The sequence below is a fragment of the Apus apus genome, chromosome Z (assembly GCF_020740795.1).
Source record: "Apus apus isolate bApuApu2 chromosome Z, bApuApu2.pri.cur, whole genome shotgun sequence".
Taxonomy (NCBI): Eukaryota; Metazoa; Chordata; class Aves; order Apodiformes; family Apodidae; genus Apus; species Apus apus.
This window is the reverse complement of record NC_067312.1, coordinates 20,790,274-20,804,117: the sequence shown is the minus strand read 5'-3', so window position 1 is coordinate 20,804,117 and position 13,844 is coordinate 20,790,274. Positions and strand designations below refer to the sequence as shown.

Below are 13,844 nucleotides of genomic sequence, written 5' to 3'. Positions count from 1 at the left end.
AAGTGGCACCAGGGTGCAGCCTACACAGAGGTAGTAAAAGCTGTGTGGAAGATTAATGTAGAGTAATCAGTAGTCTGAGGATTCCTCTGGAGACTGTTCTGTAAATTTAGCCTTAATTGAAACAGAGAAAAAAAAAAAAATCTTAAGGTTTTCTCTGTTCGATGTAAATAACATGCTAGCTTAAAGTAAATAACAATTGTTTAAAAACTTACAGAATTGTGGTATTTTTATTGTAATAGAGGAATAATTAATAAAAAGTTACAGAGGTATAGAAAAAACCTTTTAAATCCCAGTATCATTATAACAATAAAAAATAAGCAGTGTTAATTTCTCTGGTACTTTAAAATCTTTAAGCTCTTCATTAACATAGTTGTATTACAGACGATTGCTATTGATTTTCTGGATAAAGCAGACACTATATATATACTCTGTCATAGTGTTTTTAGAGAAGAGTTACACAGAACAAAGTAGAAGTTGTTAATCTGAAAAGGGGCTGCATCACTGCAGAAAAATATACTCTACAGTTACATTGCTTTTAACACTGGATAGTACTGAATTTGTATTAGAAGCTTTTCTGTGGTTCTGATGACCTCACCTCTCAGGATTTTTCTTCTTACCAAATGCCTTCCTCAGTAATGGAATTATGGCTGTTGCACTTTCTGGGATCCTTGTTATAGCCATTAATAGAACCTGAGCACCGTGAAACCCCAGTTCAAAAGTAAATGGCATTTCAAATTACAGGCTGAGTTGAAGATCCATTATTCTTTTGATGTTCTGCGAAATATGTGCTTGCCCTTACACAATACTTGCTGAGAGATGTGAAATTTCAGAGAAAGGTGAGGATTTACTAGATGTAAGTGTTTTGCCTAGATTTGAGGACAGTCACTTGAATGTGATAGGCACTGTTACTGTGCCTATCTTTGAGACACCTTGAATTTGGAAAAATTCCAAACAAAACAACTGTTAAAAACTGTAGTGAGAGAAATCTACCAAAGACCAAGTAAAGGTGTACAACAGACCTTCTTGAGCTATGATAAAAAAATCCAGAACATCAAACTCTAACCTTTTCAAGATATTTAAACACGATTGAGTGGGAGTAGCCCAAGCCCAAACCAAGATTATCAGGATAGTAAGGTCAGATAACATGTATTTCAAAGATAAATGAAATACAGTTGGAATGTTCCAGTCTTCTAAGAACATTTGATGTTTCTGCTTGTTTGCTTGAATGTTCTCCACTGGCAGCGAGGTAACTAAGAATGATGGAAGTCAGAGAGATCCAGGCCTAAAATTTTTAACCTTTGATTTAGACCTTGGAAAAGCTGCAGTGCAATTGACAATGCAGCATTTCTTTCAGTCTCAGAGTGCCAGCATATTTGGAAAAAAACCTAATAAATAATTTGCAAAGCCTCCTTAGACTGCTTTCTAATGAGCCCTGATGATAATGTGGGATCAGAGAAGTTAGATTGCTGGTAGACTTGTAATACAGCAGTAGAAATTGCTACTGTCTTTTGAGCCAATTAATGAGGTGCTATTAACATTACAAGGAGAGAAATGGTTTTGGATGCTGTCTTTTGGCTTTGAATCCTATTTAGAAATCCAATATTTATTTTTTATTTATTTATTTATGATCATTAGTGTGATTGCAGAAGGTAGGACTGTCAGTTTGAACACAGGGAATTCAGTAAGTGTTATGTGGTAGGTTTAATTATAAATTAACTTGAAAAAAATACAGATAGTTTAAAAAGGTTGCTAGAAAATTTGCTTATGCTGCTTTAAAAATCTTGAGGATATTTGGAGAAATCATCTTATTCTGCAAAACACAGAAAACTAAATTTATAAGCCAAATTAATTGTGGTAAGTTTTTTTCCAGGAAGCACAGTGAGAACAAGCAAAGAAATTTCATGGAAAAGCTATGCTACCAGTTTTCCACCTTGTGGCAAGGCTAACAAAATGTGCATAGAGTATTTCAGAAGTAACACAGAGTACCAAAGAACTGTGATGAGAATAATTAAATGATGTTGTTGAAATTGTTTAAATTACCATAATTTCTCTCTTGTATAGCATTTTCCATAAGAAAGATCAAGACCTCTATGATGCTTAATAGTCGCATTGGTACTTAAACATAAACATATTTATTATATCATGTGCTCAACTAAGAATTAAAACAGCACATCACAACCTATTCAAGAACGCAAAAAGCTGTGGAAAAGGTAGCATGGATAAAAGAAAACAAAGCAGGAATATCTTTGCTAGCAGTAGAGTGGTGTAAGACTATGAACTGAGAATATGAACTTCACATAGAAGATATACCAGCATTTACTGTCAGCAATTATTTCAGTAATTAAAGCAGTAAGTGGATTACAATTTCTTACTCAGTACTATATCTCAGAGAAATCTTAATTACTGAGCTAATGGTGGTGGTTTTTCCTTTAACATTAAATTAATATTAGCTAGCTATCATGAATAAGATCCAAACCGGGTGAATTGGATTGCCTGAGTGGCACTCAAAAGTCCTGATTACCTGAAGTGTAAGGCAGAACTTGGCACTCCATATTTTATGATACCTAGCACATTCTAAGGAAACAAGTCTGTACTTAATTTATTCTGTAGGTAGATATTGTAATACTAGTTGTTTCCTACAAAGATGTAGATTATACAAGATTTGGGAAAGTATTCGTGACCAGCTCTTTAAGCGTATGCTAAGCTGCTCTTCTGTTTATGAACACCTTCATGATACTGAATATATGAACATTTCTTTCATTGAAGAGTTCACTGTTAAAAAGACAATGAGACCTCCAAACCATTACTAACAAAAATACAAACATAAAATCTTAAAAGTATTCTCCATTAACCCTGAGATGTTAATAACATTGTAACAGTAGTGGTTTAGGCACTGATTCCAGTATCTGACCCCACCTTAACCCCTTTTTGAGTATGAATTTAACATAGCCTGATTACACTGGACAGTACTGGTACAAGCAGGTTAATATTTCTCTGTTTATTATTCTTGCCTCTGTAAGGCTCTGTTAATGAGTTAGAGGGGAAGCAGGGCAACAGTGCTTCAGTGGATGCTGACCCAAGAAAGACACAGCTGGAAATGTTTTCAGAGTTTCTCCTCTTTGTGATTCCTGCCCTGCATAGTCACAATCTAGCTACCACCCCTATAGGACTTATAAACCTGGCAAATATGAAGCATAAGCTCAGTTTCTGTTTGTTTGGTATTTTTTAAAGGACAGAAAAATAGATTTAATAATTCAATCTTTCTTTGTTTCTCTCCACTTGAAAATACTTGTGAAAGAGAGGCTTGAAGAGCACTATGTGGGTGCTAGCTGAAGTGATAATATAGGATCAAACCATTCTACCATTTTCGTAAAGTAAGTAACTTGAAAAACATGGCATTTTACTGTGCAAACAGTTGTCTGTGAGATCTTTCACATTTGTCTCCGGAGAGCAATACAGTTCTTATGCAAGTGATTCATTTGACAAATGTGAAGGAGTTTTCGGCCAATGAATTTCGTATTTTCAGCTCATAACTAAAACTGATATATTATACAGGCTACAGACAAATATTGCAATTCAAATAACATTCACTTGTAACTCATATACGAGCTGAGCAATCCAAGTCTCAAAGAAGAAAGCAGAAAAACCTCCTACTGGTTCTAGCTGGAGGACTATCTAACCAGAATGAACTAGCTTAGTAAATACAGCCATTAATACCACTAAGATGTTTTCAGCGAGTATGAGATGGACAATTAACAAGTGACAATTCTGATAAATAACACTTTAAAACTTTTTTATATCTCAAGTTAATATCCTTCAATAAAGGCCTTTTCTTTAGAGAGTTACAGATGGGAAATTAAATTGATAATGTTCACACTCACTTACCCACACTAATGAATGCTACTTTTCCATCTATCCTTCATTTAAATAATAAGTAATCCAATGACATGCAAAATAACATTTTACTATTCAAACCATTAATATTTTTTATTCACTAATAGCAAGTAATTAAAATACTTTTTACAGGCAATAGGCAATATAATTTGTTAAGATAATTTACATCTATATGATTTATTTGTTCAAAAAGTGATTGAAAAAGTGACTGATACTGATTCTTTACTTTCTAATTAAAAATATGTAGTTTCTGCTATGTTAGAGATTTTGACACTTCAGTTAGCTTCAGTGCATTATATTCTTAAATCTTGGTCTGTGTCTTACAAAGTTAAGTTAGGTACATCTTTATTAAGCTGTCCAGTAATTAAAATATATTACACAGGAGAATGTAATTTTCTTTTGAATGCTGTTTCCAATAAGGAAATAAATCTATTATTCATCCTATCAATGGTGGAGAAATCTACTGTCTTACTTAAAAATAAATAAATAAATAAATAAATATATCCAGAAGTATTTTTAGGTAGCTTTGAGAGTAATTAACTGAAACCTTTTGGCGTGAACCTTTCTATTCAATTGCCTTTTTACTGCCTGGGAACAGTCAATTGAAATACCTAAAATTCTCTTGCTGCAAAGTTACTATTCTAAAGCTTGTTTTTAAAGCAGTTTTACATTCTAACTTGCTTGATAAAGTTGGAGAAAACTGTTGAAGCTTATGTGAGAGATTGAAGGAATTAAGGGGATAGAGAGAAAAAAAAAATCTACTTATAAAGAGTTATTTCAAGGTCAGTCCTACCAAAAATATTGTTTTAGTTGAATACCTTTGTCTCTTTAAGGGAACGTACATAGCAGAAATATTTCAGATATGAGAGATATTCAGTAGTCCAAATCCTCATAAGAAATTATGAAACTAATTAAGGTAATGAGTAGCAAGCTTCAGATATGGCTTGAGTAATATAAAGGAGCCAAAGAATTACACTGTTCAGTTCTGAATATACATCTTATCCTCTTATCCAGCTTTATCTAAAAGCACAACCTCTACCAATTAGAATTGAAATAGTCTTGAATTTTCTTGCACCTTTTTCAAGAAATCGGTTAAAACTTGAAATCTTGCCAAACTCACCTGCCTTGGAGTTTGTTTAAGCACTGCAGTTTTTTGTTTGGTTGGTTTTTGTTTTGTTTTAATTTTTTCCTAGTGTTTTTTAGTCCGATGTGGTTTTATGCTTTTTCACTGAGAACGGAGTGAAACTATGTTTGAATGAGGTTTGATTTTAACTTCTGGGTTTCATATTTGCAGAAGTCACAGTAAAATTATGAGGGTTTGATGCTGTGCAAGTCTTATAAGAATGAAGTGCTTCTAAAGCCTGGAAACTGAAGTAATCATGTTTCATAGAAGTGTGGCCTTAATAAAATATTTTAGATGCCATCCATGTTCCTCTGCTTGAAGTGAGCAGATCAGTAATTCAAATAACAGAGTGGAAAATAAACTAGAGAAGTACCTTTTTGTTTCAGACCTTGTTCAAATTGGGCTAGAATCTCACTTTGTGATTTTTCAAAATCAGTTGATAATGTGTAGTTGAATTAAGCAGGAACTACTTTGGAAACAAAATTTGATTCAAACTAGCACTGTTCCCTGTTGCTAGAAAAGGAAGAAAATCCAGAGCCTCTCTTGGGGCTTATGCTTCATTTAATCTGCTTCTGTGATACAGTGGAGAAAAGGAGGCAGTGGGAAGAGCACTAAATGTGCTAAATCCCTCCTCTCTTGTTCCTGTGCTGTCCAGCTGGGAAAGTAATAACTTGCTGTTGTTTTCTCTTCCAACTGCAAATCAAGGCAGTCAAGGGAACGTTTTTAAGATCAACCCCCTTTTACATTCGGTAATTATATACCACTAGTGAAAACCCAGCTCATGATTTTTCACATGTTTTACTCATTACTCCAGGTAAGAGGTTACACCAAATTGTTACCTTGATAGATGCAAAATGCCTTTAATCTCAGCTGTTTTTCATCGGTACAGCTCTGCATCAGCCTGTGAGAGTCAAGGCCCAGACTTTAGCTGTGTCTGTCCATGTATCTGCGGTACCTGCAGTTCTTACAGACTTGAAAGATTTTAAAGGGTGTGAATAAGAGAAGAGGGTGGCTTTGTGTGTCAGAATATTTCTCTTCTGGATTGCTGGGTTGTGATTAATGTATTCCACAGGACTGAACTCAGTGCTTTAGTATACAGAACAAGAATACAATCTGTACTCTTGCAACTGAAATTTTGATAAATTCAAAGAAATGTTCTTCTGTCATACATACACTCTGAAAGAAACAGAAACTGCTCACAAAGAACTGTTAGCTTTAGGTTTGTATTCAGAATTTGAAAGCCATGTAGTAGTCTGTATGGTAGTAAATACTTTAATGGATATAATTTTTTTGCACTTTATACCATAAATTAATTTGCTTTTTGTACCACACCCATTCTTAGAAAAGTAGATTTTTAAAATCAATTTTCACTGAACACAGGAAAAGTCAAAGAACACTAAAAAATATCATCTGTAGGGTTGTAAATTAAGCATTTTAATTATTCTTATGTATAGAAAGCTCTAGACTAGACAGCTAATAACATTACAGTGATGGTATTACTCCTCACTAAAAAACTGTATCAAAATTAAGTCCCCATGGAGCTACCTGCAGGAATGGAAAAACAGCCTTCCTAATATGTGATGAGTGTCAAACCTGCATAATTATACAGTTGAAGATTAATCTCCCTTTTACCATGTTAATATTAATTTTAGTACTTTTCAATTATGGAATAATTCCATAATTTCTAAAAGGCATTAAATAAAAACAATTATTAGTTGTTAATTTCTGTCTGCAATAGAATTTCAGAATATATATTGGAACAGATACAGTGCTCTTACTGCAACTGTCCATTTTTTTGCAATGGTAAAGAAGTTCATTATTAATGTGAGTACACTCTACAAGTAGATTATGTTAGACTTGTGCAGGTATGTTCTTGTGATACCTTCTTTTTCTACAATTTGTAGTTCTGCATCTAGCAACATACTCTACATTTAATGAGACCTCTACTTTTAAAAGCATTCAGTTTTTTCTTCTTCAATAATTTATGTTTTCCACTGATTTCTGGAATGATGATCTATTGAATCCCTCTTTCAGTGCTAGCAGAAGGAATGTGTTTCTGCTCATGACTCAGACATGATAAAAAAATGTATATGGAGAGCTAATGTCTGTCCACTGTATCTGAAATTCAAGTTTACTGCACTTCAAAGAACTCAATGAAACTTTATGGTTATATGTAAACTATCAGTGCTGTAGTCAGTGATGAATGCTACTGAACAAAATTTATCATCATATAATATGTGTTTTAGCATTGGCGAATTTCTTGTACATGCAATGGAAATAGTTTTCTCTCATTTTAACAATGTTTACAGGGCATGTAAATTCATTACAGAGATATCATCTCTGATATGAATTGGGTGGACAATATTAGATTCCTAATTAAACTGTTGAACATTTCGTTTTCTGAACTGGTTATACTCGCTGTCTCCTTAGTATATTCACCTTTCATCTTATCTTTTTATCTTAATTTTAGATTATTTCTATTGCTCCTAGACAACTTCCTTCCCTTATATTCAGGCCAAAAATAAAATTCAGTGGTTTGTAAGGACTGCACATCACTATTAGTCCAGGAAACAAAAGGACAAAGTAAGATGTTCTAAATTATTTTCTTTATGTCAGAATTACTTATCTTCACTGCAGTATCATCATAGATACCTGTTAAGCACTGCAGTGCTTCTCTGAAGATAAGGCAGTAGTACACTGTTAACGCTACCACCATTGGCTGAACAGAATGTCAAGGTTTAACACTGTCCTGGTCCTCAATCCAGGACACGGAGCCTTCAAAATATTGTCGAAACCTTTGTATGCAAAGATACAAAAGAAAACAAAAAAACCCAACAACAAACCAACCAAACAAAAAAAAAAAGTAAAAAAAAAAGTTATTTTTTGAACACTACTCTTTAAAAAGAGACGTGAAAGTTTAGGTATCCTAGCTAACTTTAAATTGGAATTTTCTTATAAGGGAAAATGTTGCATTTTGTTTTACGGATCTCTGTGAATTTTGGTATTCTTTACACAGAGCGAGCTGTGAGATGCTAATTCAAGGTGGATACAGCTGGAGCTGTAGTTCTCATATTCAAGCCTCAACTCACTAGGGAGGTTTTAGTCTCCTGTGAGGAGGCTCAGGCAAGTTCCAGGAAAATGAAAAGAAATGTATTTTTCTAAATAATTTTCAGTTACAACTCTCGAATGTAGAATGTTTCATTGCTATTGAGTCTTCAGCAGATTTAGTACTTTTGAGGATTCTGTGGTGAAACAAGTTAGGCAAGTAAGAGAAAGAAAAAATCCTTTACTTCATATAGAAAATATTGACAGAAAGGTATCATATGCTTTGCGGGTTTTTTTTTAGATAGAGCTGCTAGGTCCCATTTACAATATATTTTGCAGAAAAATGTAAATATTCTGTGCTTTAGGAACAAAGTGTTCTGCCAGTGTCTCAGCACACCAGTGTAATAAACAACTGGGTCATATTCATGTTGTTTTTTAAAATTTAAGTATAAATATTAGAAGGTGAATGGAATGAAAATTAGATATTTGACTGTAATTTTAAGTCTGCATTAATGCTGTGCCATGTTTTGTGCCCTGTGGGTTGAGTTTCCAGTTGTGTAAAATACAGGTAGCAACATCCTATTTGCATTTTTGGATTAAGTGGATGAAAAACACTATGTAAATGCAAACCTCCATTATTCTCAATAACATAATGCTGCTACTAATTATAAAATAGATATGCAAATGGAATACACCAATGGTATAATTAACATATAGCTCAGATAATACATGTACATTATTCTTCCTTTTATGCTTCATTCTAAAATTTGCTTTTAAAATTTGCTTGCACATTATGCTTCCTTTTAAAATGCTTCTTTAAAGCATTTTAAAAATGAAACCTGGGTAAGCATCTGTATTGGCTTTGCGTGGCAAAGTTTTGGCAGTGGGGGGCTACAGGGGTGGCTTCTGTGAGAAGCTGCTTAGAAGCTTCCTCTGTATTAGACAGAGCCAGTTCCAGACAGCTCCAAGACAGACCCACAAATGGCCAAAGCTGAACCCACCAGGAACAGTGGTAGCACCTCTGGGATAACATAGTCAAGAATGGAAAAAAAAACTGTTGTGCAACAGCAGCTGGAGGAGAAAGGAGTGAGAATGTGTGAGAGAAACAGCTCTGCAAACACCAAAGTGAGCAGAGAAGGAGGGGGAGGAGGTGTTTCATGCACTGGAGCAGAGATGGCCCTGCAGCAGTGGTGGAGAAGGCTGTCCCTCTGCAGCCTGTGGAGGTTAACGCTGGAGCAGGTATCGACCTGCAGCCTGTGGAAGTCCTCATGCTGGAGCAGGTATTCACCTGCAGCCTGTGGAAGTCCTCATGCTGGAGCTGGCGGATGCCCCTTTAAAGGAGGCTGTGACCTCATGGAGAGCCCACACTTCAGCTGGCTTTCTTCACGACCTGTGAAACTATAGGGAAAGGGTCTGCTTTTACACCTCTGTTATATTACCTAAGTATTGATGAAGTAGTGCAATTATTTCACTTCCAGAAACTTGCCGATTGTTTTTTGTATTAGCAATTATAATCACTACAAACAAGCACTAATTTAGTCATCAACTGAAGCTGATCACAAGTGCTACATGACAATGTAAAACTAAGGCTTTAGTCTGTGACAGTTGTTTCAGCGATCAAGTAAAGTTTTCTGGGTGTTTGAACACCCAAGAAGCCTACAGATCAACATGTTAAAGAGTTGACGTAGGTATAAATTTCCATTACTAAGAAATAAAGAAGTTTAGAAAGAAATTTATGAAGTTTAAAATGATTAAAGATCTGTGGTGGAAAGGGAAGAGCAATTTTGTGATTGAGGAAGTAGAAGTTGACAATTAAGGTAATCAGAACAGTCTAACGAGTAGATGAACTGCAAGTGAAAGAAAATACATATTTTTGTAAACATACGGTAGGAGACAGATTTTTGCAATGCATTTTTGCTTAGAACTGGTGTTCTGGCAAACAGAATAGAAGGGCCAGACAAAAAATATTGTTTTCACATGAACCTGTGTCTGCCTTTTTCACATTTTGTCAGAAGTATAGTGATTATAATTTTGTTATAAATAAGGTTTAGATTTTTTAATATTACTACATAAGACAAATATGAAATCTACTTTTTAAAAAAGCAAGGAAAAATTAAAAGGCAAGTTAAAAAAATATGCAACTTTCCTCAGTTCTGGATTGTACGTGAGCACAAAATAATTTAAAACTAATTTTAAAAATACTTTTTAGGATGAAGTTTCTGTTCTGTGAATTTTAACTTTTAATTATCTTTTTCTGTGGCAGTTACAAACTCTACAAAACCTTCTCTGCAGCAGCAGGCTCGGCATTGCTATAATTAAACCTTCCTCGCATAGATTTACAGCCAGCCTTACTCGCAGGGGCGAGGGAGCTTACTCATCGGTGAAGATGGCAGGCCAGGTTTCAAGTTGGGAAACAGACGATTTCTAAACCTGATGAAGCAAAGATTGGGCGTATGATATAGAGAATAATGGGTGGTGGGAGGAGGAGTTTAGGAAATGAGAACCCAGTTTTAACCCACGGCAAAGTTCTTGGTGAACTGGAGCATGAGCATCCTTGCCACCTGCCGTCGCCGTGCAGGGGGAGTCCCCCTGGGAGGAAGCACCCCCTCGGCGTCAGGAAAGGAGAGGCTCGCCCCGGGAGCCCAGGGAGGAGGCGGGCTGGAGCGGGGGCAGGGAGAAGCCCCTCGACGCTCATTCCTGGTGCCTGTTCTCCCCCCGGGCAGGGCAGCGATCCCAGCCGTGCCCTCCCCAGCTTCCTGCAGACCCCGGCGCGCTCCCCGCGCTAGTCGCAGCCCGCTGCCGGCTCCGCTCTCCCCCGCGCCGGCTCCAACCAGCTTTAAAGATTTCCGAGCGGGAAGCCAGCCCCTCTCCTCCTCCTCTCCGTCTCCCCGCCTCCGCTCCGGAGCGGCCGGGAGGACGCGGTGGCCGCGGCCGCTCCCACAGCCTGGCGGGGGCGGCGCGGCGCGGCAGGAGCTGTCCAACTTTTCAGCACAGTTTCCCCGCGGCTGCCCGCAGGAAGGGGCCCGGCGCCGCCCCGGCCCGCCCGCCCGGCAGGATGGAGGCAGAGCGCGGCGGCGGCAGCGGCGGCTTGTCCGCGCTGCCCGGGAGCAGCGACGGCGCCGGCGGCAGCGACGGCGCCGGAGGCAGCGGGAGTCTCAAAGCCCCCAAGCATCTGTGGCGGCATGAGCAGCACTACCCGCCGCAGCTGCGGCAGCACCAGTTCCTCCAGCACCAGCAGCCCCCCGGCCCGCCGCCGTCGCCAGCCTCCCGGGGCCGCTGCCTGGCCGGGGCTCGCGTCAGGCACCGCGGCTACTCCGACACGGAGCGATACCTCTACTGCCGAGCCATGGACCGCGCCTCCTACGCCGTGGAGACCGGCCACCGTCCCGGCTTGAAGAAATCGCGAATGTCCTGGCCCTCCTCTTTCCAGGGACTCAGACGGTAGGAGAGGGCTTGGCCCACCGCTCCGGCCGGGGGGGAGGGGGCAGGCGGCGGGATGCCGCTCTCCCGCACGCCATGGCGGCTCTGGCCGCGGGGAGGGAGCCGGCGGGGGTGGGTCCTGGGGCGCGGGCACAGCGGGACCCCTGTCCCACCGACCCCCCTCCCCGCGGCGGGAAGGAGAAGAAAGGGACGCCGTGCTTCTGCGGAGGCCTCGAAAGGGAAGTGGGGTCGGGCTGGGCTGCCGCTAAGGGGAGCCTGGGGTAGGAGGCTGCGGGGAGCGGGACACCTCGCTTCCCGGGGTAGAGCTCGCCTGGAGCGGACGTGCCCGGGGCATGGGCGGCGGCACATCGTCCCACTCACGCCTGTCTGTGGGTGGAAAAGCCATAGCGAAACACGTGGGCGGAACCAGGACCGCGTCCGTGCCAGCGCGGAGCCGTGAGCGGGGCCCCGGCTGGTGCGGGGCGGCCGGTAGCGCGGGGCCCTGAGCTCCACCCCGGTCCTTGTCCCCGCCGCCGCCCCGCTCCGCTGCCTCCCCGCCGCCCCTCCCGGCCCAAGCACCTCGGAACCTACAGCGCTGGTGCCGAGTAGGAAGGACGAAATTCGTGTGCTGTTCGCACAAAGTTAAAATATTGAGGGCTCTGGGAGGTGGGAGAACGATCTGGCAGATACAAGATTGGGGTCTTGCTAGTTTGAATGGGTTTAGATGAGAAAATGGGCTGATGGTTTCTTAGCAAGAGGGAGGAGTCCGTCATCTAGTAGTCTATTGTTCCCTGTTAAATCAGCTGTAGGTTTATTTTGCAGTGTGTAGCCCACCAGTGCCTATTTTGCCCTTGATCGTTATCACAGGCAAATGTTTTAGAATCAAATTCTTTGTCAAAATCAGTGGGATATTGTATTTGATCGACTGATTTGTTATTCGGTCTTCATTTTTAGTAGCTGGAACTACTTCCTTCTAGTGGAAAGTAACACGCTTGTATTTGAATATTAAGCAGGCATTGTGATTAAAGGGTTTATGGAGAGAATGGTGGTCAAAGGGACAACACTTAATACTCGGTTAATCTGCAGATTGTTTTCATTTCCTGGAAAATCAGATTTGTATTGTGTGATACTCCTGATGAATAAATAGTAGAATCCTTTCTGAACTGAGACTGCTTTGTGTGTTTCTGTGGTGCTCACTGTATTCTTTATTATGAAGCGTTGTCCATAAATCTGAGCATGACATACTTGAGTATTCTCTGGCAGTGTTTGCTCTGTTTCTACCTTACGTTGGCTTAATTCCCACTGCATATATAATTGAGAAATAAAAAGAGGCTCAGCAAGTCTAAATTAGAGCTACACTTTCATCTCAGTCATATTTAAAATCTGTCTTTTAGTATCTTTGGTTTTTACATAGCCATTCTGTTGCTACACCTTTGTATCACTTGTGTGAACTCATGATTATCTGAAGTTAATAATGCTAAGTTTTCCATTGTTTAAGATTTGAAAGAACAAATTATATACTTCAATAATGAGCAAATGCTCAGTTTTAAGCTCTTGTCCTTACATCCCCATTTCTTTTGCAGGAAAAACAGTAGTCTAGGGTTTTCGATTTTTAAGACTGAATGCGAAGAAGTTCAATTTTTGTAAATTTTGATGATTGGTTGGAGCATACTTAGCATTATGCCATGAGTGATTAGGTGTTGAGAGGCTGACTAGTCAAGCTGGGAAGGGAAAGTACATGTTTTGGGATTGTTTGTTGTTGGGTTTTTTTGTTGTTGGTTTTTTTTTTGAGTTCTGGAACAAATTAAAAATTTTAAATTATGCTTCTTATGATACCTATTTAAATAGGAATTTAAAATTCTGTATGAACAGTATTTTTTATTTTTAAACTTCCATTCTTTTTAAAAATGCAACGATGTTGTTTTGAGAAGACTTACTGCTTAGAGGGGAGTCAGTGGATTTTATTTTCATTTTATGGAATTGGTAAAAATGCTTCCATGTGCCTTCTTTTTAGACGTAAAGAAGCCTAACAAAATTGATCATTCCATGGATTTCTTAGCAAAAATACATTCTCACTGTTAAACATTTTGAATGAAGTACCTACAACATGGAAACACAAAGCAAATTGGAAAAAATAGCTTTACAAATATGTTCAAGAAATATCAGTAAAGACAGGACTTTCCAGGACTTTCATTTTAAGTTCTGGGTCAAGAGCTCTTTTTCCATGGAAAGGAAAGAAAAATATAATCTTAGGATTCTCATAAAAAAAGTAAGTTGGAGAAAAACTCCAATGCTTTTGAAAAAGACACCAGTCTTTTTTTAAGTACTTTGGTTCCCTTGTCACTTTAAGGCTTTTGAAGTA

General features: G+C 38.9%; 1 protein-coding gene across 9 annotated transcripts in view; it reads left to right on the top strand.

Moving 5' to 3' along the window:
- PDE4D (phosphodiesterase 4D) overlaps nt 1–13,844 on the top strand; it is a 550,182-nt gene that overhangs the window by 165,270 nt on the left and 371,068 nt on the right. The window contains exon 1 of one of the 9 annotated variants that reach the window (XM_051642403.1): nt 11,118–11,503. The exons of the other annotated variants lie outside the window; for them this stretch is intronic. Within the exon in view, the coding sequence (XP_051498363.1) occupies nt 11,118–11,503 (386 nt within the window). Of the gene's footprint in view, nt 1–11,117; nt 11,504–13,844 lie in introns of those variants that run through there. 9 annotated transcript variants of the gene reach the window in all.